Source organism: Aythya ferina (genome assembly GCF_964211825.1).
Source record: "Aythya ferina genome assembly, chromosome: 17".
NCBI classification, from domain to species: domain Eukaryota; kingdom Metazoa; phylum Chordata; class Aves; order Anseriformes; family Anatidae; genus Aythya; species Aythya ferina.
Genome location: NC_140316.1, coordinates 7,855,545 through 7,882,633, shown reverse-complemented (window position 1 = coordinate 7,882,633; position 27,089 = coordinate 7,855,545). Strand labels below are relative to the sequence as shown.

General features: G+C 42.5%; 1 protein-coding gene across 3 annotated transcripts; it reads right to left on the bottom strand.

Moving 5' to 3' along the window:
* Positions 1–23,513, bottom strand: PATZ1 (POZ/BTB and AT hook containing zinc finger 1). Of its 3 annotated transcripts, XM_084538677.1 has the most exons (6): positions 21,707–23,485; positions 19,264–19,327; positions 15,840–15,911; positions 12,654–12,825; positions 8,104–8,241; positions 1–6,762 (listed from the first exon to the last, which is right to left on the bottom strand). In XM_084538677.1, exons 1-6 carry the CDS (start codon positions 22,993–22,995, stop codon positions 6,344–6,346), a joined length of 2,154 nt encoding a protein of 717 aa, XP_084394803.1. In that variant the 5' UTR covers positions 22,996–23,485; the 3' UTR covers positions 1–6,343. The 3 variants fall into 3 exon arrangements, with proteins under 3 accessions (XP_084394803.1, XP_084394802.1, XP_084394804.1); XM_084538676.1 differs by lacking the exon at positions 15,840–15,911 and having other exon boundaries at positions 21,707–23,504; XM_084538678.1 differs by lacking the exon at positions 15,840–15,911 and having other exon boundaries at positions 6,579–6,762; positions 8,104–8,176; positions 21,707–23,513.
* Between the last annotated feature and the right edge of the window lie 3,576 nt (positions 23,514–27,089).

Below are 27,089 nucleotides of genomic sequence, written 5' to 3'. Positions count from 1 at the left end.
TCTGAGAACAGCCTTTTATTTTCTCTTACAATGTGTATCAGCACTAATTGCAGCAAACTTTCAGGTTACAAAAGTACCGAAGAGAAATTCTGAGTCCAAGAGCAAGGCTTGGTTGATTTTTTAAGAGCCAGCAGTCAGTCTGACAACTTTGCAAAGGGCACGTAAAAACTGCCTGGAGAAGGCACCAGTTTGTAGACACAGGAGCCAAAAAGCTATCAGCAAGAATGAGACCAATTTATTACAAAAGCACTTACCCAAGCTCACTATGTGACTGCAGGAAGCTCAAGAGCATTTATAGCTGCCGGTGGCTGTATGAAGTGACCCCGTGGTCCACATAGAACCCAGGAGTTGGGAGGGAGTCACTGGATCAGAGAGACACCAGTTGCCTCCTTCCTTCAGCACTTCTCAGCTCAGAACACTTCCAGGTCTCCAAAACCGCAGTACAAGTAGAGAAGCCACCCAGGAACAGCTTCATTCACATAAACCCTGAGAGCAGATCAATAATGCCAGGCAGTCTTTAAATTAATTTAAATATTTTGCCTTTCAGGAAGAATGTAACCAAATGTTTAACTTTTCGTCATGCCTGGAGTCAGCAGGGACAAATGTTTGTAGCAGAGTTCAGCAGCACGATTGTGCAGCACAATTTGGCACATCAATTAAATCTTGAATCATTCCCACTCATGGATTATCATCATCTAATTTTATACATGAGAACCAAACACAGGAAGAGGCTAGAGATGACACAAGGTGTTAATTCTTTACAAGCAGGCAGTCATTACCCACCACCACAGAGCAAACAACTGTGGTTTTCCACTAGCATGCTTTAACTGTTCCAGCCATCTCCACAACCCCTTACAGCCAGGGTTCTTGCTCCTGTTCTGCACCACTTTGCAGCTATGTCACATAACTATTTTTAATTTATTTTTTCTCTTTAGCCAAATAGTTCTCTGGTTTGTTTTACAGGTAACAGCTATTTGCAGAGCTGTATGTATCTGAGTAAGTAAACACTCGGGCAAAGGAATGTGTGGAGGGTGAAGGTGTCAAGGGAGCAGGCACAAAGACATTATGCCAATGCTGCTGCTACTGATTCTTCAACAGTAAAGGGTGGCCTCAGGCTGCATCCCAGCCAGGGTCCCAGGCTGAGAGCTCCAAAACACACCGCCTTCTTAAAGGCACACGGAGCAGCAGGTTGGGCTGAAGGCCAAATCTGTTCCCAAAGGCTCATTCACAACAGCCAAAGGATCTTGTTTTGAAAAGCATGTTCAGGACAAAAAGCGGGACTTTCTCAGGAGACATGGGACTCTTCCACAGTCTATTTCCTTTTTCAAATTTTCTTATTTTTTCCCCTCTTTGCTTATTTGTTTTGTTCCTTGGGTTGGAATTTACAGCATAAACTCAGGGATTCAATGTGAGCTTATGTTCTATTCAATTAAAACTCATGTACTGTGCCCAGGCAAAAGGTGAACAGTACAAAGCTGGCTTAAATTGTGTTAAGATATTCATAATGCTGTTAAGGTATACTCATAATGCTGAAAAAGCCAACACATTCCATGGTTTTGTTTGGCACTTGCTCTCAGAGTTTCTGCCATCCTGAACAATAAAAATATTGGATTATTTTTGTTGGTGATACAGAAAAGCCTTTCCTGTTTCATTATTTTAAACTTCAGTAGCTGTTTTTTCTTTTTTTTCCCTTTTTTCCTTTTTTTTTCCTTTTTTTTTAAAACTTTTTTTTTTTTTTTTTTTTTTTTTTTACTTTGTCCATTCATCTCTCATGAAACCCAGAGAGAGCTCTTGCTCTCCATTCATTCTTCCAACACTGAAGTCCAGAGTTCCTTTCAAATTTACTTTGGCATCTACTTCCTCAAGCAAGCACCTTAAAAAAAATTAAAGCTGAAAGTGGTACTCCACTCCAGACTCAAGACATAAATTCAGATACTGATTTCTAGGAACAAAGATTTAGTGAAAAAACAAGACACTAAAGTTACAACAGAGCCTACAAAATCTAGGTTAGCTTTCATACTATCAATTCAATTAGTTGAGTTAGATAGACATTCAGTTACACAGCTCTTCTATTCAAGTCATTCCTTACTGCTGATAGCAGTTGAGGAAGGAACAACAATTTTGGGGAATACATGGGAAATCACAAATATTCCCTAAGTCACTGGCACTCAAATAGATCTAAAATTGTGACTGGGCATTTGCAATTAAATATTCAAAAGATTGCAATGAAGACCAACTCCACACAATCTTATGGTTCTAGGCTTTAAAAAACAAACAAAACAGCCTCCCCCCTCCCCGCCAACCACATAATACTTTGCCCTATTATAGTTAAGGCACTGGATTGAGAGAAGGAAATTCTGTGTTCAATTTCTGGTTCTGCTATCAATTTCCCACAACATCATGGGCAAACCACTTAAGACTGAAAGCTCACACACCATCACATTACCATGCATCAAACAAGCCACACTTTAAGTCTGCACACATCTAGCAGGTGGCAAATGCAAGGTAATGTCACTTAACGTAACTCAGTATGGAATAAACTCATATTAAAATGCTTTACCTTGCATTTCTTGGGGACATAAATTACTTTAGGCAAAAAGAAAAGCCTAACAATAAGTCTAAGATCCTACGTTTGACACCTTTAAGCATGCATACAATCATTTTTTAGTCCTTCACCTGTTTCATTCATTCACCTGTAAAATGCTGGCATCTATTCCTTTCTTGTCTATCATTAATGCTTAAATTATAAATGTTTGAAGGTATTTTAATCATACCTAATATACAAGGGCCTGAGCCACAGTTGAGGGGTTTAAGCACTCCTGTAATACAAAGAAATACTACTACTCTGATTATCAAAATTTGCATGAACTGAAGTTCCTTTCTTTGCAGAGAAGTGCACTGACTCAAACAGTGGATTGCAGTCCTAGCAAAGAAGAAAAAAAAAAGTTACCATCTATACACTGACATGCCAATTAAAAACATAATAGAAACAAGTTAAGTGAGGTTGCAGCTTGGGGCACATTAAGTATTTCCATTTGAACTTTGAACTGGTGAGGCTGTTTTCTGTTTGGATCTGTCCTCTGATCTGTGAGCAGCAGACACTTCCCAAAGTACAGAAGGTAAAAAATTTGTATATAGATTAAATTCCTATCCAGAACTGAGTAATATTCCTCCAAAGCAGCAAAGAGCTCTGAAAACCCACCTCTGCTGAGATCTACCCAACTCATTTTGGAACTAGTCTGCACCAATCTCTATGTGGGTGCAAATCTCTCCCATTTACACTAGGATGATCTGGAACTGTAATTTCAGGATTGTTAATTTACTGCCTAATTGTTTTCCTGTTCACTAGACTGAGAATTATGTAGCTTCCATTCAATTTATTCATGACAACTTAGTAAGCATTTTCTCTGACAACCAAAATGCACACTTAGTGTTTTAGAAGGCTTCCTTTTTTGTTCAAGGCTTTTCATTTATTTGTTTCATCAGGTCAAAATCTGTAGTGTTCAAAATTGCACATGGCCAAAATCCAACCCACTAGTAACACTGAAGTCAGGGGAGCTAAAACTAGGATGAAAACTACCTTATTCTGGTCTTGAATTTTATGACTACTGCATGTTCTTCAAGTGTATATAGAACAATGGGGACACCAACTTCTTGCATCTTTCAGAATACAGCCTCAATTCAACAGAAAGCTTGCTGATGGCTTGCTGCTCACTGCTTAAATACCAGCTACCCATAAAGCAGCGTGACTGCAGTTGCATTTGCTAATCCCAATGAATTGTTATGCTGAGTGGGAAACCTGCTCTATCTTGACTTGCTTGGCAGTTTATAGGGTTGCCTTGCCATGGTCTGGATTTGTAAATTATTTTAAACTGTTTTGTTACCTTTCTGAAATGTCCTGTTTCTGCTTGCCAAATAAGCTTATCAGTACAGCAACAGCAATAGAAGCTTTGGTTTGGGGGTGGGGTGGTTGAGTGTTTTTTCTCCTTGTTGTTGTTTTTTGTTTGTTTGTTTGTTTGTTTTCTTCCTTTCCCTTTTAAATAAGGCTCATGCCTATTCCCAGGATTCTGGGGGAAGATGAATGGAGAAGAATGTGTCTTTCAGTCTCCCAACCTAAACTAATAGCAAAATGTCAAGTCCACGGCAGCAACATGCTTTCAATTTAGAAAGTGCTAGTTCTGTGAAGAGAAAACCATTGATTATTCACCCTCCACTTAAAATATTCAAGAGGAGGCATTACAATATAGCTTCTTACATGAGAGAAGCTGGTGCTTCTAAATCAGTAGAGCTTAGAATGACATTCCAAAAACTATATACTTACAAAATATTCTATGTTTTCAATGCAAAATTAACAGAGGAATGTATCCCACAACATCTTATTTCAGTTATAGATTAGCTGCAGGGTTTGGATTAGGAGCACCTGTACAACACAGAGTGCCATAGCAGCAGTTTGTGGCTACGTTCACATTTAATGCAGGCATACCTCTTACAGAGGATGTAGGTCCTGGTCTGCAGTGGTCTGTCCTGCCATTGCATTAATGATGGGGAATGAATGCTATTGTTTCACAGAATACGAGAATGGTGTGGGACTTGGGCTCTTCAGAGTGGCCTTTCTAGAAATACTCAGTACCTACATAGCAGTTTGGTTTACCAAATCACTTCTTTAATCTTCTTTCATTAACCCTCACAACAACTATTTGGTGATGTAGAGAAAACTCTGCACAGATAGGAAATCAAGGAATAAATTCAATGAGCTGTCCTACACGACTTTGAACATCAATAGCAGAACCATAATTTTAACTCAGAGTATTCCTAACTCCTAACCCTGTGTTGAGCTAATCAAACATTTATACCTGGATTTGGTACATAAAGACCTTGAAAAACTACATGGGAGGAGAGGGAAGGCCAAGAAAGGACACTATTTCTGCACAAGTGTTTTTTTTTTTTTTTTTTTCAGATTAAATGGAACCTCAAACAGCCTAGAAGTGCTGCTTCTTTGCCTTTTGTTATCAATTATTTTTCAGAGATCTACTGTTCACAGTTCCCATCTCTTATAGCAGAAACCCTTCTTGGAAAAGAAATGAGTAAGACTGGCTTTTGCAAACCTGACTAAAGGCAGATCAGGAAAGCACGACTGTAGCCAAAAAGCCCAGGTCACTGAAGAGTACAGTACAATGGAGAAAGGGATTAATATCGTATTTACTGGTTCTCATTTGCTCACCTTTTGGACAGGTGGCTAAATTGCTCAAAAACCAGACAAAACGAGGGGATACAAAGTAACATACTAACTTCTTTAATAGAGTCCAATCCAATTAAACCAAAATCACTCTGTGAACCCCTGGGTTTATTCACACTAAACAAAGTCAGTGGTACATAGTGTTAACCCGATAGCTGATCATGTTTATACCCTAGGTCCCCACAAGAAAAATGAGCACCAGTCAACCAGACTGCAATGGTATTTTTTCCTTTTTTTTTTTTTCCCCATAAAACTATTTCTTTCATAGACTTAAAACAATCAACTAGCCAAGTTATTAATCATGGTACATCTAAAAAAAATTAATACTAACCCTAATGTGACTGCTGCTTTAAGAGTGCTCTGTGATCGCCTTAGACCGGCTTTTTAGTAGCAATTCACTACAACAGGTCCTAAAATAATAATAATAGAGAATTAAAAACCTGACAACAAGTTCAATGGTTAAAAATAACAAAACCTGTTCTGAATGGTAATTTTTCTCAGCAGTTCAGTTCTGCTGAAGCACTCACAGCCTCACAAATGGCAGAAGGGGTTCAAATTCTCTCACCTTCTTCACATTTTTGTTTGTTTGTTTTTAAAAGGACAACTGCATTGTAACCATGGGGCATTTTTCTTAATGTTATATTCAGTCAATAAGGGGTCTGTTTTTAAAATTTGCTGTGTTTTTCTGGGGTGGGTTAGGGAAGATGGGGAATAGAGAGGGAACAAAGTATAGCTCCATGTAGCTGTAGCTCCCCGTGTGCCTTGGTCACTAGGACTGTCTCTAATTCTCAGATCAGTGCTGGCAACTTCTTTTTTATTCTAGAAAATCATGACAAAACACCCACTGCAGCCTCTAAAGCTCCATTTGGTGTTTTAAATCATGTCTCCTATCCAAGGTCACAGTCTTCTGTAATTTATCAGCTAAGAAGCATTTTTACCCTCTCCCCAGAGAAGGTTTAAAGGTGGGGTAGAGCATGAGACAAAGAGGGAAGCTAAAATTAATAAAAAATTCTCAGCTATAGAACCAAATTTCATTATTTCCTCTTTCATTCACAGCATCTTATCATTATAGCCAGACTGCTGCTTTGCTTTAAGGTCAAACTGATCTCATTTTCCCTCTGGCCCCATTGGTTGCTGGTCGACCTCTGGATCCACTAGGGATGACGCAAATGCTGACTGGACGATCTGAAACCCAAATGACTCCAGAAGAGACATGTTCTGTTGGGGTGAAAAGGGGGATCCCAGAGCAGGACCAAGGTCCCCCAGTGGGCCACCGAGGGCCCTGACGTGAACTTTCTGTATGTGTTTGTTCAGATAAGACTTTGATCTGAAAAAGCTGCCACATTCAGGGCACGGGTACTTCTTCTCTCCCTCCGTCTCCATTTTGTTTTTGCTGACTGCCATGTCACACGAGAAGGACCCATTGGTGCTCTGTTTCTCAGGAGTCTTGAGGTCACTGGTGTCAGAGAGGTCTCCGTATGAATCAGAACTCTCAATCGGGTCCGAATGTGAACATTTCTGTCCTTCTATGGAAAAAAGAAAAGAGAGAAGATTTCAGAACCTTATCTCCCAAAGTACATGCATTCAGACAGATGATACTGTTTACCACCCAATTCAATAATGCCTGCCATGTTAGAATGATACACACTTAGCACTGCAATCCCATGTATTCTGAAGCCCTTGAGCACATCCTCTTTACAAACTACAGAGTTGCTATCAGAGCAAGATCCAGGTTTTTATCATGGATTTGTTGTGATAGTGAACGCATCCATAACGTGTCTCTGGTTTTTGAATCCCCAAAGGTGTCTCACAAAGTTTATACCTCAGGCACTACAAATACATGGACCCGATTATGAGTTTTAACTGTAGAAGTCACTCCCCACACTTCTGAAATACAGTAGATACTGTAAGCCTGGAAACCTAATAAAGTACAATAAACCACAGGAAGATGTGAAAAAAAATGGACATATTTTACTCATTCACTCAGCACGGCAGTAGAGAGCTACTGCAGTTTCAGAGGTGCAATTCCATTTAATCCTGGAGAACTCGTTTTTAAATGCTAAGTGCAACACTGTTAGAAGTGATCTTTATAATCTAAAATTATTTCATGTTTAAACACTGTAGTGTGAAACAGGAGTTTGAGAAACTATTTTAAGCCATTTGGATACATATCCTGGCAAAGCCATTGGTATTTTTGGAGCATTCCCCATTCTTCTCTGGCACTATGCCAAGAAAGTTTGTCCACACTTTTTGCTCAGTGTATATGAATGAGCGTGGGAAACCCAGACATACTCCCTAAACAAGCCTCTGAATACAAATAAGCTGTATCTACTATTAACTCTAAAAGACCAAAGAACCACTTGGCACAACCCAAAAGACAGATTTGCTCTGGATTCGGCATTATGAACCAAACAGGATATGCATGAAATCAACACAGCACTGAGCTGGAGTAAATCTCTTGTTAAATCAGCACACCACCCAGAACCAAAGGGCTTCTGTAGTAACTCTATAAGGACTTCCAACAGGAAAAAAAAAAAAACAAAGCTTTGCACTGATACAGACTTTCTTTAACCCATAATACTGCCTGTTCCTAGGTCAAGATGAAAGAGCATGGCTTTTCCATTCTCTAAAATTTAAGAAGCTGCCAAACATTCAAGTCCTCTCACCTGCCTATGTCATTCCCCCAGATTTGTTAAATCAGCTGTTCAAGGGCAAACATTACACACACTGATTTCGCTGCATCTCCCTCAGCTTATTTCCAGTATTTTCCTTGTCCTTCCTCCCTTCCCTTTCTCACACCCAGCCCAACAACCTACAACACAAAGTTCTGCACAGAGCAGCAAGGTGCAGAGCAGGGAGTCTCTTGCCTTTGATGCCATAGGTCCTGACGCAGTGGAATGCTGCTCCCCCATTCGGGATGGATTCCTGGTGCCTGGAGACCTGGGGAAGGGGAACACCGTGGTGGGTTTTAACATGGACCTTTAAGTAGGAGGCAGAGGAGAAACCTAAACAAGATAAAAGGAGATGAGATCCTGCCACCAGCAAAGACACACATCTGCCTTCCCAGTTCTTTATATCTTTCTCTTGTTCATATTCCCTATTACAAGTTTGCCATTAAATAATAATTTTTGAAAAAATCTTTCCCCCAGTTTTAAATAACATACTTAAACTCATATTTTGTCTGCAGTTAGCAAAAAAGTATTTCAAAATCAGATTTCAGTACTTCTATTAGCTCTGATCTGTAAGCCCAAACCATGGAAATTAAAAACGTATATTTCAAACTTTTCTTTTTTTTTTTTTTTTTTTTTTTTTACATTTGTACATGTACTTATTTATTTATTAACTCTCACAAATAAGGACTTTTCATTTAATGTAATATATTATCTAACAAATACTTAGGAACATTTTTAAAATAAGATTTTAATAACCTTTGCATTTAATAATAGAAACATTTGGATCATATATGAGGCACACGGAAGACAGTTTTAAAGACTTTCAACAACCATTTTTTAAAATGAAATTTTGACAGAATATTATCACACTTTCATGTTGGAAACATTTTGCTTTAAGAACAGAAAGCACAACACATGTTTCACAGTCACAGATACAGTTCCTGTTCTGGATAGAGAAAACCTGAGACTTATTAAACCAATACAGCATTTGCAGCACAAGCCCTTGAAACAGCACTATCAGGTCAATGCTTCACTTCAAAAATGAACAGATATGCTGTAATCTGTTCATCTATACTGCAATCCTACTTTTATGGTGATATAATTGCATTTACACTCAGTGAAATAAAATAATATATTAGGAAGGATGCAAAACCAATGCTGGCACACTTCTTGGGTGGATTTTCTGACAGCAGCTGTTAGTTTCAGGTGCTGAATTTAATAATGAATGTGGCTTTACACTAGAATTCCTTTTGGCTAACCAAAAAAATAACCCTCTGCACAGACTTAGCTCAGAAGCCAGGACCAAAGACTATCCAGGGGTTATTAATAATTATATATACAGGACCTGCAGAGCAAGACCAAACTCCTCAGCAATTTGCTTATGGGGACAAAGGGTAGGCTGCTGAGAATGAACAGAGATGGTTGCTGTGGATCCCTGAATTGAAGACAGAAGTACAGAGAAGTAGATACAGCAAGAAAAGCACAAGCGAAGAAACCAAGAACATACTACTCTCAAATACTAGGGAGCAGAACTATTGAGGCCAAGTCATCCAGGGAATTAACCTAAGGCTATTCCCCTCTGAAATATGACAAGACCTACCCTCACACACAAAATGCTGTACTGAATGTCTCTGGGCTGCAGAAGAATATATTCCCAAACTACCAAAAGAGAACTACCAAAATCCACTGCAGATATGGAAAGAACTGGTGTTTGTCCAGTAAAGAAAAGATGGAACAACGATGCTTCCAGTTACAAGGTACATACTTCCCTTGCTTCCTACATGTGTCTAAAACCCAAATGCATGCTGAGATGAGCCTCATTCTAACACGTTTTAGCAACACATTAGAATCCTACCGCCAACGATTAAAAAAAGAACTGCATAAAGTTATTCAGTGTTTTTCTGTACAACTGACACAGGAAAATCTAGAGTTGTAATCTCTGCTATACAATATTTTTTCTGAACTCTGCAATTCTATTTGTAGAATACATTGTTTTGTATAATGAAAGCTGCCTGCAAAGTGTGTTAGCCTCCCTTCACACACTTGGCAGATGAACACTTGAGTCATCAACTTCCATCAAGCAGTACGAATGCCAACTGCTTCATAGGAAACTGTTTGAAGTGAGATTTTTTTGATTTTATCCTTTTTTTTTTTTTCCCTAAAGCACTCAGCACTGGCTTTTTTTTTTCAGTAGGCCTTAATTATGAATAGCTGTCCTAGGTAGATGGGGGGGGAGGGCGAGGGGAATTCACAGTCAATAATCCTTTGCTTTTTAAAATCTCTTTAAAAACAAAATCAGGCTAATGCAGAAGATAAAGCGGCAGTATTTTTCAATGTAATGTATTCATTGCTTTACCCATATCTATCTCACAGCTCTGCAGAGCAGATTTCTTCATTCCAGTGAAAACATTAAAAACATGCACACAAAGGAAATGATCTGCTTTTGATAGACAGGATCTCTCCCTTGATGTCTCAGTTAACATCTACAAGGAGACAGACTACAGAAATAGCTGCAGAATACTCGTTTTTCAAAAATTCTGGTTTGGATTTAGCCAGAACATCTGGAGAATGCTTCCGCTTTTAATCAACTCTGTATCCACCATGAAAAAGACAAGAACTTATTTTACTGTAAAAAAATGCATCCTACTTATGACTGGAATATTCACTCATCTCCTAACTCATTTGATTTCTGTGAAACAAACAATGCACATTTTTGGTTTCATATTCAACACACCAGCACATCAGCAAGGGAAAGAATAAATCAAAAATCCCATTGCATGAGCACTGTGGCCATGGCATGATCACAGCTGGGAGGACAGCACATAGCTTCTGGTGGCACCAATGCCTATGAAACAGAGGTTTCTAACTCGTACATTTTCCACTGTGTTTCATGTCTCCAGCCTCTGCAATCTAAGAGATATCTCTTTCAAATAATGAACACTATCATTTGATTCTAGAACATTTTGGATTAAAAATCCCAGTATCACGGATCATAAATCTGTAATCAAAATTCACGGCACATAACGAGTTCGTAACACCATTATTTTGACAACGCCAGTCTGTAACTTCCCTTTCCTATGAATTTTAAAAGAAGGTAAATATTTAACAACTATTCAATAGTTCAGTCATGGCTTGTAAGTGCTGATGTATACTGAAATTCACAGCAACACATACGAAATACACAAACTGTAAGAATAAAGTAGCTGCTTACAGTTTGCTATACAACAGGTTCCCTAGCCTTCTACACCAAAGTGCCTATGTTATTTAAATTTCCACTGTATATTTAAACTTGTAAGATATGAAAAATTCTTTTAATCATTTCATTGTTTGAATGCCAGATCTGTCTTTGTCATGCTGGCTAAATTTTTAAAGAGCTGTAGTGACATCCAGTGGTAGTTAAGTTGAAACTCAAGCTTATGAGCCCTGGAAAAGTGACAATTTCTCACATCCCGTATGAGTTTTTCTTTAGCACCATGTTCAGATGAAAGAGAGCAGGATAGCACCTGGATCTTGAATACTGTCCTCCATGTTGTTACCACAGAAAGGATCACGATAAGCCTAAGGGGTGTTTCAGAAGATAGGCCTTTACCTGAAGAGGAGGCCAAGCTTCATTTCAAACCATCTGCCCGGAGCTTCAGAATCTGAAAGTTTTCAACCCGGATGACATTTGCACTCAAACTGATAGTATCATTTTCAGGACCTAACACGGTTTAAATACTGGAAACACCTCTCTCACAATTTAATGTCTCTCATTACTCATCACCTTCTAGTCATCTAAAAGCTCCTAAAATCCTCACATCATTAAATACAGAAGAGGTTTATTCTCTCAAAAGATATCACCTCTCTTAAATTATAGAAGTGAACACACATTAACAAAAAGCAACTCATCAGAAAAAACACGATCACAAAACACAGCAGCAACCCGATCAAACACTTACTAGGTACGTGCACGGGTGTGAGCCAGCAATATACTTTGAAGTTAATTATTAATCATTCAAAATAAAACAAAACAGACATGGGTAAGTCAAAATGATTTATTCTCCTTTCTGAAATTTGCCCAGCTTGCCTTACATCCCACATAACCTGTATCTACAACTCTCTCTCCAACAGGATGGTACCACAAAGAGATAGAAAATCTTCAAAGCTGTATTTACACAAATAGAAGTAAAGCACACTTCTAGTGCTCTTTACCAGACGTGTTTTGGAAATGTACATTAACACAAACCAATTTCTTGGGTGAAGAGAGAGAAGCAGCTTCATTCTACTACTGCACCAGGAGGCTAAGCAAGACTGATAATATAACATAGATCTTTTATGTACAGTATGTAATTTTCAACTTCATGTTTATTTCAGAGATTCTTCTTCCAGACTGAATGCAGGAACTCAGTTCCAACCAGGTATAGGAAAATACGGGCATGATGAACAGTGGCAAGGCAACATATCATGGTTATTTAATAGGCATCTGGCTATTTAGCAAATAAAATTCTCAAAATTGTATAAAAATAATTTGTTTAAAATTATAAGTTTTTTAGAGTTTTTTCAGTAGCTATTGGCCATGTAAAATGGCGAGTCCTATAGTTCCATCAGTTTCAAGGTTAAGCATTCAATAAGGAAAACAGAGAATATATACACTCAAATGGTATAACCTCCTCCTGTTGCAGAGTCACAAAGCCTTACAGCTTCCCTCAAGCACTTTCCCATTCCACTGAAATAAATAAATAAATAAATAAAAGTTTCCTCATTACCTCGATTACAGATAGTGCAGAAATTGCTTGGTCCTTCACTATGTTTCTTCAAATGATCTGCCATATATGCTGCCCTCAAGTACTTCCCACACACCTGGCATGGAACTTTGTCTTCATGACATGCTAGGTGTGAACGCAGTCGGTCACGAGTGGCAAAGGAAGCATTACAAGTCTGCAGGTACAACAAGAACCATGTGACTCATCAGTTCTGCTCAAAGCACTGATATTTGTCAAATTTGTATTGTTTAGAGTAAATACCTTAGACCCTGTGTATGCAAATGACACGATACACAAGCCATTTCCCCACAAATAAACAATTCAGATCACCAACATACTGCAGAAGGTGTGATGTTACTACTTAAAAGAATTAAGGAAGCAAGAAAATAGCTCTAACGTACTACAGACAGTAAAACTTCAATCAAGATAGAATTCTAAGGCTGTAGCCCCTTCATTAAGGATGAAGATACTGACACTTTGAGTAATATTCAGTAAAAGAAATAGCACAAACCAATTCACTCCAGTTACAGTGAAGTCTACCATTTCACTGAGCCATTACAATCACTTTAGACCACTCAAAATGTCCTCTCTGTCACCTTCCTAAATTTTACTCTTCGATCTGAGCAATCTGACTTCAGTACAGAGGATCAAACCCTTTGGGCTAAGCAGACATAAAAGGAAGCGTCAGAGAATTGGCTGGGATGAGAGGACAAAGGACAATAAAAGCCATTCTGGTATCCACAGTAGCAGTAGAGACAAAAAGTGTGGGAGTGAAATGAGCAGATACCAAAATAACTGAATGACACTGTGATCTGTGACAACTTACCCCTGATCAAGTTATCATATTCCACTTACTAACATGAAACAAGCTCGACATGGTGTACCACTTGCCCACTTCCCAGAGGCAATCCATATGACAGCTGAGGGAAGGCTCCCTCCCAATTTCATAATCATAGCAGTCAGCAGGCACACGGGCTGTTTATATGGCCTGTTGTCTGTAGGTTCATGCCCAACATGCCATGCCAATAAGCACACAGAGGGTCCACATGAATAATCCAATTCAAACAAATCCAATAATCCACACAGAGGTCTTTTAATTAAAGAATTAATTATATAACTCTGCAGAGTCAGGTGCCTGGCGATCTTTCGCAAAGCACGCACACCTCTGACTCAAATCCCTGTCATTTATACACAGCAAACTTGTGAAAACTCTCCCTTGGGCTACTTTTGACTGGCTATTACAGCTCACCTAACTTATCTCTGCTGAGGTTGTGCATTACAGAAGAACAGCGAGGGGAACATCAAATCCTACATTAGCATACATTAGCATTTTGATGGGTGTGATTTTTAATGTTAATGACCCTTAATGAGCAAAAGGTTACTATAGGTCAGTCTGGAGCTGGTTTTCTCCTTCTTGTTTTTTACCTTTTATCCCTTATCTTCCTTGCTTCTGCTAGCTCAAGGCAACCTGTCTCTTACTTTCAGCAAAAGACTACACAAGCTACAGGCTTCCCTATTTTCTTCAAAATTTTCTTACTCTTTCCCAGCTCTTGATCTAGTGTACTACTTGCCCAATTCCCAGAGACAATCCATATGACAGCTGAGGGAAGGCTCCCTCCCAATTTTATAATCATAGCAGTTGACAGGCACACAGGCTGTGTATATGGCCCACTACAATGGCCTGCCAGTTCTGAAAGGCTGGCTGTACCTCTAATGTGAATTAAAATAATAAACTACCAGTAATACACTGTGCAAGTTATTATACTCCAAAAACATTGCTTACAAATGGAAGAGCAAAAACAAAAGCAAGCATATGTTAGAATGATCTGACCAAGCAGGGAACAGTGACATTCCAGAGTGTACAGTGTTTGGTTTATATCACACCTCTGTATAAAATAATGCAGTTTTAAGATGTATAACCAGAGTCCCTTATGAGATAACATGAGAATATTAAGTGATATGGGAACTGGATACATTCTGTCTTTTCAAGTATCAGTGTGTAATTAAACAAATCTTCACCAGAGAGAGACTTGTAGAAGTAATAACGCTACTAAAATTTCAAAGCGATAACTTCGGATAAATGGAATTGACAAATACGAAAGAGGGTAACCCATGTAAGTTAATCAAGAGCTTAATCCAAAAAACACTGAAGGTAGCTGAAAAGTATCTACCAATTTCAACGGGCTTTAGACTGATTTGATCCTTTGAGATGCTTAAGTATGGTAAACTCCTGTGGAGCTGAGGCTACCCTGCAGCAAACACAAGACTTAGCACCTCACACGATCAGGATTTAATGTACTTAAGAAGGCAACAGGAAGTTTATCTGGTTTTCCATGACACACAGAAATTTGACTCAGCTCACCAGACACGGAATCATAAATCACAAGCAGTGAAGATCAAGAGGCAAATTCTTGAACATGAAAGACTTCTCTTCGTTCAAAATCTCAGGACACAGCGCTGAGCAAAACAGGTGCAGCTTTCACTTACTTAAATGTTATTAGAGGTAAACGCTCAGTTAAGTCAGGATTCTAGCACTGACACTAATCAATCTGCTGGATATCAACTGAAGGTATATAACTAGACAATCAAGGATGACAGCCAAAAGATGCATCATCAGTTACCCTAGTAACACTGAGCCACAGTAAGCGTCCATACAACTGCATTGGGAGTGCATTAGTTTATAAAGCAGACCAGAGACAAACCACACAAATACAGAGATGCCAGAAGTAAAACCGTATCTGTCCCATATTGAACTGATCAAGTTGAAAGCTTAGGAAAAGGCAATATAATCATTTCTGTGTTGCTGCTGAGTTTTGCAAAGTTCACCTTTGGATAATCTATATAGCAAATATCTGTGAAGAAGCTTAAAAAAAATCAGTCCAGTGGAGAAAGCAAGAATCAGTTTAGCTGAATCATAACAATGGGAGACAGGACTATGCTTAAGGAAAACCCCAAAGTTAATATCCAAATAGTTAATATTTATAAAAGGTATAGAGCAAAAACAACAACAAAAAAGTAAAAAGTTTTATTTTATAAAAGATGTGAAGTGCTAAGTGAGTACTAAGTATTTATCATTAATTGTTAATCATAGAAGAAAACTCCAGTGCTTTCCTATCAAACATTGCACAGGTATATAAATAGTTCAAAAAGAATATATATAAAGTTTAAAAAACATTGTTGAAGAAATACCTCTTGAAGTTTCAACTTTTCTATGGCTGTGGATGTCTCTGAGCTTATTCCATGGTGGCTGCCATTTTCCTGCTAATAGGCAGGAAGTAAGAGAAATTAGGACAGGAAGAAACTCATTCTGCATTGAAATCAATGGGAAAAGCACTGGACTTGGGATGCCAATTTCAGGTTTATTTAAATAAATAGATCTTTTTATTTGTCATAATTTGTCATGCTTTAATTTAACCTACTTTGTTCTATTTTATTTATTTAAACTGCCAGAGGAACAACCTGGCTCTTCTCTCAGAGAAGGCGCAAACTTCTGTTTTCTCCCCTTTTTCTTTCCCATTCACAGACTTTCTGATCAGTTTCCTCCCAAACTGCAGCCTAGCTTTTATACCATTCATACTCAAAAGCCAACAATCCAGCCTCGCTCCTTCCCATGAGCCAGCAAATTGACCTACCCCATTATGGCCAGAAAACTAACTTACCCCTTCTCCTTTATCCAGAACTCAACTGTCAGATTTAAAAAAAATAATAATATTTATCAACAATGCAACGATCCAGGGGAAATGTAGCCAAAGTGTCATTATCTGGACACCAAAGCAATTTCTTGGATCTGATTTCTCAGATGCCTTGGGTCTGTGGAGGCATTCACCATTCTGAATCTATTTTAACAGTAATGAAAAAGCTGGAATCAGGTCTGTGTCTGGCATCATGTGCTGCAGGTGCTGGAGGTTGGGAGAATTTTTCAAAGACCTGTAAAGCCCAACCATTACATTAGGGAGATGAGCACAGGACTACATGCCGAGCTACACTACTGCAGTAACAGTCAGCTTACAACTGCCTTGATTCTCATGGTTTCATTTTATTGTTCTGAAGTTGGGTTGACACCCTCCCTCTTTTGTTTTGGCAGTCCAAAATGTACATTGATGCCACATTGTTACCCCTACAAAACATTAGATATTCACCGGTATGTCAAGAAACATGAGGACTCAGGTAAACAGTCTGGATTTTGTTTAGATCATAGCAGCACACTACTTCCAATAATTCCACTAGAACAGAGGATTCCGGAAGGTTTTCTGTTTACCTAAAGAATACTCTTTTGCGGTAAATATAAACAAAGTGTGACAATAACAGGAATTTTCGACAGGAACTCAACAGATTCAAAAAAGACGTTCAATGTTGCTTGGCCTACTCTCATGGGGGATAGTTTGCCAAATGAAATCAATGACGAACTGAATGGAAAGTGGCGAAGCAACATGTCAACATTAAGCTATTTTCCTTCCTAACAGCCAGATTCTGTGCCTAGATACACGTCATGGAACAGAAGTGTTATTGGTTATGAGATAAGCAGAAAGAGAACTTTATCAATTTATGTATCAGCTTTCAGATTTGAAACAAATTTTAAGTGATATCATCCCTTCCGTGGTTGTACCATGTGTATCAGATCTGTGCAAACTCAAGAAGACTTTCTTAATCTGACAGGATATCGTGAAGTATTTTTCGCAAAGACTCATGACAGCTCTTTAAAAAAAGTCTACCCATTGTTTAAGATTAATAACAAATTAACTTTGCAAGGTTAAGCAGTCAAAAATCAGCAACAAACCAAGCCTGAAATGACAACCTCATCTCTGCCCTCATGCTTGTACCCTATAGCCTGTATCTTTTAACTGAAATGAGCACTGCCTGTAACATTATTGTACTTCAAAAAACAAACCCACAATGAAAAAGACTGTTCTTAGCAAATGCTATCACAAAATACATGTGTGCAAGGAGACAGAGTTAAGCTTGGCTGTACAATCTTAGCTTCTGTATTCCTTGACTTCCTAGCTCTTAGTGTATACCCTCTGATTCACATTTGCAGAGGTTATATTTAACACTCTTAATTCAATCAGAAAACTAAAAAAAAATTATCAGGTATCAGTTGGCAAAGGACAATCCATTCTCATCAGTGCTATTCACAAATTTCACACGTTCAGTAACCTTGATATGAAGTGGCAAAAGACTGATGACTTTCCGGTTATGTGGGGACCTAAATATTCGTTTTTGTATCTGCACACAAATAAATGCTTTATGGATAATTTTTTTCAGTCACCTTCTGTGTTATCTGTGTATCCACACAGATGCCTTGCTATCTCCAAATTGTGAGGTCTTTCTTGAGAGCAGAATTTCCCAATTTATATGAATCTGCAGCCCGAAATCATCTTAAGAAGTTTAAATGAGTCTTAGGTTTTTGATGGGGCAAGATGTAAAATCAACATGAAAGCTCTATGGACTGATTTTCAAAGGTGATGAACTCCCCAAAGATCCTGCTGTCAGATTAAGTCAGCAGAAACCTTTAGATAGCTCTCTCTATATGAAAATCTGTTCACTGGATTAATAAAATTGCAAAAACATTTCAAAACTTTCACAATTTTGAGAAAACGTAGCAAAGATGCGTCAAGAGATGGAAAAGGAAAGCTGATCAGAAGGCAGCAGTCACATAGGATTGACTTGGTTTATAAAATGTGGTCAAAATTTTAAAAGGAAAAAAACTTCTAACCTTCGCTGTCTTCAAAGAAAATGAAGTTATATTGCTCAAACTTTCTCAACATAAATAAATAGCTAAACCTTTCCTCAGAGAACAAGCATGGAGACTGTTCACTCAACATATGCTTTAGATGTTTGCCCAACAAATATGTGAAGACAGCGGGTGATAACGGAAGCAGGTTCTCAACTTAATTAACACTTCCAGGCACCTCTTAAATCTCTGTACAAATTAATTACAAAATATCTTTCTGGATTTGTTCTTTCAAACCCCAACAAATAATTTATTGACTGTAAAAAAACAAAAACAACAACAAAAAACTATATACAGCATTATAACATTACATCACAAATGGTATTGTGCTAATATTATCTGTACTCTCACTGGGAGAAAAAGAAAAAAGCTTCCAATTTTGCTCAGTGCAATGTTCTGAAGGCTACATGATAAAAAGAGCATCTTAGAAACTGATGTTAATTCACCAATTTTATTTGAAATTATTCTTTTTAAAAAAAAAAAAAAGTCAGGATTGGAGCCTCCTGCTGGTAACAACCATGAATGTGGAAGTGGGTGTGGAAAAAAGGGGGCATCGCCTTTGTCATCGGCTCGAAGCCCAGGGACAAAGTGGTTGGGTAAGAGATCCAGGGGGGGAGACTGGGGCAGAGCAGCAGGGAGAACATCTGGGGATGGGGAGGGAGGCAGGAGGACCAAAGCAGCAGATTACAAGGGGCTGGGGGACAGGAGGACTGTAAAGCTACTGCTGTAGAACACCATTATTTACAAACATTTGTCCCAGCCTCACACATGTAGACCCACAAATTTGTATTGATACTTCATAATTCTCTGCATACTCATAAATCTAGTGCCTTAAAACAAAAAGATTACCCATACATCAGTCTAAACCCCTCCAGCTCCTACCTGACACTTGTGAGGTCTCTCTGAGGTATGCACCTGTTTGATGTGTCCATTCAAGTGGTCTGGCCTTAAAAGAAAATACACATACGCACACTTAAAACAAATACTAAAAATAAACTTACAATTTTAACCAAAAAAAGAGACAATCCCTGTGGCGGATCTATTCCAAATATAGCAACATTTAACTTTGCAAGAACCAGATCACCAATAACTGGGACTCTACCTTGATAAGTATTCTCTCCAACTTGCTATAAAAGCAGCATTTTCTCAAGAAAAAATTATGAATGAACAACCAAAGAAAACAGAAATGCAAGCTACAACGATTTTCAAACCTGCATGTCTTCTTCCAAAATCCTATTCAGACCTTGACAATCAGGGAAATTTGATTTACAATTGCTGAATATTTGAAAGTTGGTCCCTTTTGATTTATGTCCCAAACATGGATGTAAGAAGCCAACTTTAAGCACCTTTGTGCAAAAAGACTGACTAACTCTGTTGCTGCAACACGTTTTCTGTCAGCAAGACAAAAAAAAAAACTGTCCTAACTCACAACTTGGTGGGGAGACTGCATTAATACAAATAAGTGCTCTGGAGGTCCCAACTAGAAGGTGCAATGGAAGAGCAAATTATTACTGAAAAAGTCAGACCGTTCTTCACAATCAGTAAAGCCTAGTTTGAAGAGAAGACTGAATAGCTGCAGATTTTCCTGGTGGGAGTTTCTCCTAGGGGGAAGAAAGCTTTTCATTGTATGAGGCCCAAACTGCTTGGAAACAAGTTCTCCACCCTCTCCTCCCCCAGCTTCCCAGCTGCGCCAATGAGAGGACGCGGGATGGAATTCACGCACGGCAGACAGAAAATTGACTGAACTTTGCAGGCAGGCTGTTAAACCTGATGCTGCAGCACGGGGGCTGGAGCTGTGCAACCGGAAAGCCTGGCTGGGGTCCTTCCAGGTGCCTCAAGCCTGGCAACCTCAGTGCTGCGCTACTGAATGGAGGAAAGGACACCAAAATCAGACTTTGCGCTTCCAGCTTTCCTTTGGCTGCTCCTATACCTGAACACTTCTGCTTAGGAAAGATTCTCTACTTTGCCTACTTGGACTCTACAAAGATGTATCGACACTTTTGTTGTTCATTTTCGTAACGCTATTCCTGCTTGGTCACATTAAATTACTGGGATAATTGAGAACTCGACACGTATCTTTCACCTCCCATTGTTAACAAAAATCTTTCATACAGCAACAGAAAATTTTAAACGTGACTATTGGCGGATGATCTCAGGTAGTACTAGAGTAAAAAGCATACTTTCACTTTTAGCTAACAGATGCAATTTCATGTTTTATGACTTTCCACCACTAAATTTGCATTCCCGAAGATGGTGCATCCCCTAATTATTGCTGATTTTTTATTCATTTTTTAAAGAAAAATCTGCATTTTCTTTATTTCAGTAACAAAATGTTCCTCTACCCACAAGAGAACTAGCAGGAGCACAATTCCTACGTTTATACAGCTGGGACAATTCTAGCCCTAGAAGCCTTTTGATTCATTTTTCTGCCTCAATTCCTCCTCTCCTGTTGGAGCAAACCAACTGCTGCAGAAAATCGGCGGCTGCTACAAAAGGAACGCGGAGTGTAGGCATGCCCCCTCCCCCCACTACTTCTAGCCTGAAAGCGAGCAGCAAACTTACAAAAAAAAGTTGCAAATGCATTAACTTAGACTGTAAGATACCACTAACATAACTACGTGTACCAAACTACTTATATTAAATTAACTCCCACAAACAGCGACAACAAAAAATCAGCAACATTAAATGCACAGATCTTACGTATGTTGCAGGGCAGAAACAGGATCCCCTTCAGAAGGATGTAAACCCAAAGGACACAAAGATCATGTATTAAAAGATACTTGATGCTGCAGCCTTTGAAATCTCACCTCTTCCTTCACATTTGGGTGATAAAAAACATTACGAACTAAGAGAAATGAAGGGAAGTTAAGAAAAAGAAAATTTAAAATGGATACGAGAAAAATAATAAACTTGAGATGTATTAATATTTTGCACTTCAACAGCACCTTCAAACTACTTACAAATCAGTAGTCTCTAGCCACTTATGTGAGGTAGGTAATTATTTCAACACCCATTTCATCGTTTGAGGGAGAGACTAACTGATTTGCCCAAGGACACACATACTCCAAGTCTGGGACAAAGCTGGGAATGTTACCCAGAAGCCAACTGACTCCCAGTTCTACATCTTAATTACTTTTAAATCCTCTCAAGTGACTGTAGAACAGCCTCCCAGCGGAAATGATGAAAGTCTCATTTCTCAAGGCATTTTAAATTGGAACAGTGAAACTATCCTAAACACAAATTGTTCTCGTTTCCCAAGGGATGGGAAAGGCAACTTCCTAGGTCTCTGTGTGTGTGCCTACGATCCTTATAAGTGCTCTCTTACCTGGAAAAGCCTTTTCCACAGCTCTGGCAGATGTAGGGCTTTCCCACTGAGCCATCGTGAGATCGCACATGATAGGACATCCTGTCTTTCCGCTTGAACCGTAACCCACACACTGGACAAGAGTAAGGCTTCTCACCAGAGTGCGACAGCTTGTGCCGATTCAGGTGGTACACGTCCCGAAAAATCTTGCCACAGATCTCACAGGCCACCTGTTTCCTCGTCCTGCTTCTCTTTCGGGGGGCATCGGGGTCATCCTGACCAGGGACACCATTTTCACCCAGTCTCGGGGGTGGGATGTCTATGTAGCCCAGCTGTAAGCTCGTCACCCCATGTTGAGCCTCGTGCTGACGAAGACGGTTAGCATCCGTAAACACTTTCCCGCAGAGGCCACAAGGCAGGATGCCAGCCTCTCGCAGCCCCCCAGGGGCACCAAACATCATGGAGTCCAAGAGGTTGGCTTTACGGGGACGCCCTCTGCCCCTCTTGGTACTCAAGGTGGGGACACTAGCAGCAACGTTCTGAAAGGGTGAGGCCAGCAGTGGTGGGGAAAGGGGGCCTGCCACCATGGGCAGGCGGTCCACACCCTGCAGAACGGGCAGGGAGGACTGAGAAGCGGTGAGCGCAGCCCGCGTGGCCTCGTCTTCGGGCATGCCAGCGATGCCGTTGCCATTGGGGGCCAAGGCGGCACCATTGGTCATGTCAAGAGGGAAACCGAGGTCAGCAGCCCCCGGGCGGAACAGCATAATGTCGGGGCGTGCAGGGGGCACCAGGATCTGCACATTGGACTGCTTGATGACCTCCTGGCAGATGTCAATCACCGAGCGCATCAGCAGGAACTTGGCAGCCGTCATGAGCTCCGGGAAGCTCTCCAGCCGCACCACGATGCGCGACGTGTAGGCGAAGTCCAGGATGTCTCCGAACACCTTGGAGCTGATGGTGTGCATCTCCAGCTCCCGCCCGCCCCCGGGGGCACCGCCGGCCGCCGCCGCGGCACCACCAGCCGCCGCCGCCTCCGTCGTGCCCCCTTCTCCTCCGCCGCCGCCGCCGGCCGCTCCGTCGCCCAGCTGCGCGCTGAACACCGACTCGAAGTACTCGCTGCAGGCGGCCAGCACCGCCCGGTGCGCCGGGAAGCTCTCGTCGCCCACGCGCAGGAGCACGTCGCAGAAGCGGCCGCCGTTCTTGCGCTGCTGGTTGAGGCTGTGCAGCATGTCGGCGCTGTGCCGGCTCACCTGGTACGTGTAGCAGCCCGACGAGGGGCCGCAAGCGGCGGCCTCGCTCACCCGCTCCATGGGGCTTGCGCCGCCCCGCTGGCGCCCGCAGGGGGCGCGCACTCTCAGGGCCGCCGGGCGGCGCGCTGCTCCTCCTCCTCCTCCTCCTTCTCCTCCTCCTCCTCCTCCTCCTCCTGCTCCTCCCCGCCCCTGGCCGGGCCGGCGGCGGCGGTGCGCGCTGCGCTCCCTGCCCAGTGCGAGGGGATGGCGGGCGGAGGGAGAAGAGAGGGGGGGGGGAAGAAAGGAGAGGGGGGGCGAGACAAAAGGCTCGGGCTGCGGAGGGGCGCGGGGCCGCCGCCGAGCGCTGCGAGCTCCGCCCGGGCCCGGCCGCCACGAGGCGCTGCGGCCGCCGCGGGAAGGGGCGTGCGCGGCGCGGCTGCAGCGAGCCGGGAGGGACGGGGCTCCGGCGGCTGCGGCTCCGGGCTGCCGGCTCCCGTCCGTCCCTGTGTGTTTGGAGCGGAGGAAAGATGGCAGCGGCTGCACTTCCTCTTGCACTTTCACCCCTGGGGGGAGGAGAAGGAGGGGGCGATACCACCCCCCCTACAAAAATCCAGCGGGGGCCCCCCGGCTGCTGCTCCCCCGCCGAGCGCCGCCGCCGCCGGCTCCGGCCCGGGCCCCGCCCGCCCCGCCGCACCCTCACCGCCGGCGCCGCAAACTTTCCGCTCTTCTTTTGCTCGAGAAGCCCCCCACCCTTTTCATAGAGACCCCCCCCCCCCCGCCCCTCCAGCCGCTCGGGCTCCCCCCTGCCCCCCCGCTTCCTGCCCCCCTCCCTCCCCGCATCCGCCAATGCTCGAGCAGCCCGAGCCAGCAGGCCGGCCCCCACCCCGCCCGCCCGCGGGGGCTGGGGGCTGCAGCCCCCCCGTTCCCCCAGCACCGCTCCTCCAATGCCGAGCCGGCAGCCGGGGGCCCCCCCCTCGGCACAGGGGGGTGGGGGGGCCGCGCTCGCCCCCTCCCCCAAATATCCGGGCTGCAGCTCGCCCCCCCGGGCCCCCCTCCCGCCGGGGAGAGGAGGGGCTGGAGAGAAGGGGGGGGGGTTGCAGGCAGCCTCCCCCCCCCCTCCCCAGGCGCGGAGCGGCCAATGCAAACCCTCCCGGAGCTGCAGAGGCGCCGAGCGGCCCCCACCTCCTCTCCCCGCCCGAGGAGAGCCGATCCCCGAGGGGCCGGGGGCTGCGGCCTCCCCCCGCCCTTTCATTGCATTCTTCACCCCCTCCCCAGCAACTCTCAGCTTGGCCAAAAAAGCGAGGCGTTGCGCGTTTTTTGGGGGGTACCCCCTTTCCCTTCACCCCCTTCTCCCCCGGTGCAGGGATGCCCCCCGGCAGGAGCGGCTGGGAGCAGCGGTCCCCGCGGGCAGGGGGCTGCGGGAGGCGCAGCCTCGAGCGCTGCCTCCATGTTGGGGGAACGGCCTCCCCGCGGGGCCTCCGCTGCCCCGCTGTTCCCACGGCCGCGCTGCCAGCCTGCCCCGGGGAAACCGCCCCGAGAGGCAGGGCTGCGGGCAGCTGCTCGGGGCTGCCTGCACCGGCCCGGTGCTGAACCTCCCCTGGGTGCTCACGGGCTCGGTACGAAGAGCTCCTCTTTAAACAGCAGCAACAGCAGCAGCAGTCACGTTCGGCTGAATCTTGCTTTCTGTCTCAGAAAAATTGTTGCTTACTTTTGAAGAAATGTTTCCCCCCAAACACGCGCTCTTGCAAAACTAGGTTCTTTGCTTTGTTAAAGACAATGCGTTTTTAAAGCGTTCAAGGGCAGTTTTTTGCATTTGGAACATCAAGGCTAATTCAGAATCCTTGGATGACCCATTCACAATCCAGTATTGTCACTTAAACTATTCAGTGGAAAATACTGAACTCAGCGCATGCAAGGGCATCTCACACTGTGGAGCGTTCCAAGAGCTCGAACCCAGCACTTGAATTAAACAGTGGTGGAACCGAGAAAGCATTCTGGGTACTGATGTGCAAATGAGCACACCAAGCTTCCAACTTCCAAAATGCGATATTGCATTAACACTTAAGGCCACACGCTGCCCTCAGCCTGTATGCTGGGTTTCTCTTGCTTCTGCTGGAAGCTGACTACACCGCAGGCAGAATACTGCCGGTAGCTTTTTATTACTGCATTACATATGCACGCGCCCTGATCTGAACGTGTATTTTGGGAAATCCGAGGTTGTTCGAGTGGTAGCAATGTTGATGAACACGCACTCTATTACATGTATAATGCAGTGCTCCCATCCTGTTAGTCTGTTAGTGTGCCACAAACCAAGAGTTGTACTTGCTGTGGTGAGGAAAAGGATTATATTTACACATACTAGGCAGGCTGCATGTGCGCACACTTGCAGCAGTTAAAGAATCTGGAATTTGCTTATCTTTCCTAGTGGCTTCAGTCAGTTGCGTGCCTTTCCCCCCAGCGGTTTGTATTGCCTTATTAATTTGCTTTCTTTTAGTCCCCAGTCTCCTGACATGGTTCCTGCTTCCTATTTCAGTTCCCTCCTTGCCTGTTCTTTGTCTCCTCTCCAGGCAGGGGGAGGGGGTCCTGCCGCTCACACTGCACTTTCCTCAGAACTTTCTCCAGTTGCCAGGGAATGTTCTGGTTTCAGCTCCCAGCCCTCCTGTTTAAAAAGCACCGTCTGACACGCCCTGCCTGCTTCTTTAGGTAAATGCTACGTACTTCCCCCCCTAGGCACGCGTGTTTCTCAGCAAACCCATTCCCGCTCCATTCCCGCTCCCCCTTGGAATGCCGCATTAGCACGCCGGGAGCTTGTCCCCTGAGCACGCTGCTGGGCTCTCGGTAAAGATGACCCCCCGCACTTAGCACTCCCAAGGAGATCACAGGGTGACCGGCACAGCCTTTACCTTAGCTCCTTGTCCCCTCACACAGTAAGGCTGGATCTCTCACTTCAGTTCTGCTCCTGTGGCATCGCTCTCCGCCACCTCCACTGCTTCAGCAATGCATTTAGAGGCCCGCTTGAGCCAACTTCATCTGGTCCCCAGCTTATCCTGTCCCAGGACACGAGCCTGTTGATGCAGTCATTCAATTAGTGCTTGTTACAACATAGCCAGATTCCCTTTATTTACAAATAAACATACAATTTGTGCAGAACTGTGACAAAATTTGGATCACCTGTATAAAGAGATTTAGAGGATTACATTCCCTAAATGTAATGTGATGACCAAGTGTCATTTCCCCATACTTAGCTATGGAAGGGTACTAGTGTGACTTACTTTGGAATCATTCATCATCTGAACTAGCTAGTTAATGTCTCAAAGACCAAGGTCCAGATGGAAGACTTAAATGCATATAAAAATTTACATTTTCAGTATAAAGAATTCACTCCCCTTTTCGGATGATTCCTGAATTATTTGCTCTCACATCTTCTGCACTTGGACCTGTTGAACTTCTCCTGAATTCCAATCTCTTTCAAATAAAGGCATTTTCCTCAGCTACTTTATTCAGCTTCTCACTATTTCCTGTCTCACTTCGGCTCTTGGGAATTCCTGAGCTGTCCCTAAATGTTTTGCAGCTGTTTGGTCCCTGCTGAAGTACTTTGATTGGTATCTCAATAGTAGTAAAAACCCTATTTTGCTCTGAACATGTGTGTGCCATTTGGGACTGTACACTGTACATTGCTCATTTCATAGCAGATCAATTGCTACTGGCCTTACTCAGAAGCGCAGACCTTAAAGTAATTTGGAACTGCAAATATAGGGAGCTACAGAAAGACTGCATCACAGTTGAATCTATTCGAATCTACTTGGGTATGCGTTAATTAGACTTGAGATGTACTTATTTTTTTAACATGCTCAGATCATGAATCTGTAGATCTAGCTACATTTTTTTTTCCAAATAGTCTGTACTAGGACATTCTTTAAGGGTAGTCATCATTTCACATCATTTACAATATTAGCAGAGAACAGAAATCTGTAACATTAGGCTTTTCATGGCATACTTGCAAATTTCAGTGAGTAGCTGTCATTTTTTTCTGAGCTTTCACTGGAATTTTAATTAACTGAGACCAATCTAACAAGCAATTAATTCAGCATTCATTACTTGTTAGGTTGGTTGTTACTTAAATTTAGTTTTTGAAACTCGCTCCATTTTTTTATTGGGAATCATCCCATGAGAAT

Bases quoted from the DNA above. Each gene is read 5' to 3' on its own strand.
- PATZ1 (XM_084538677.1), bottom strand. From the start codon at position 22,995: ATGGAGCGGGTGAGCGAGGCCGCCGCTTGCGGCCCCTCGTCGGGCTGC. The intron at 12,826-15,839 runs GTATTTCTTCAA...TTGTACCTGCAG, and splicing joins AAAAGTTGAAACTTCAAGAG to ACTTGTAATGCTTCCTTTGC. The intron at 8,242-12,653 runs GTAATGAGGAAA...TATCTTGTTTAG, and splicing joins CTGCACTATCTGTAATCGAG to GTTTCTCCTCTGCCTCCTAC.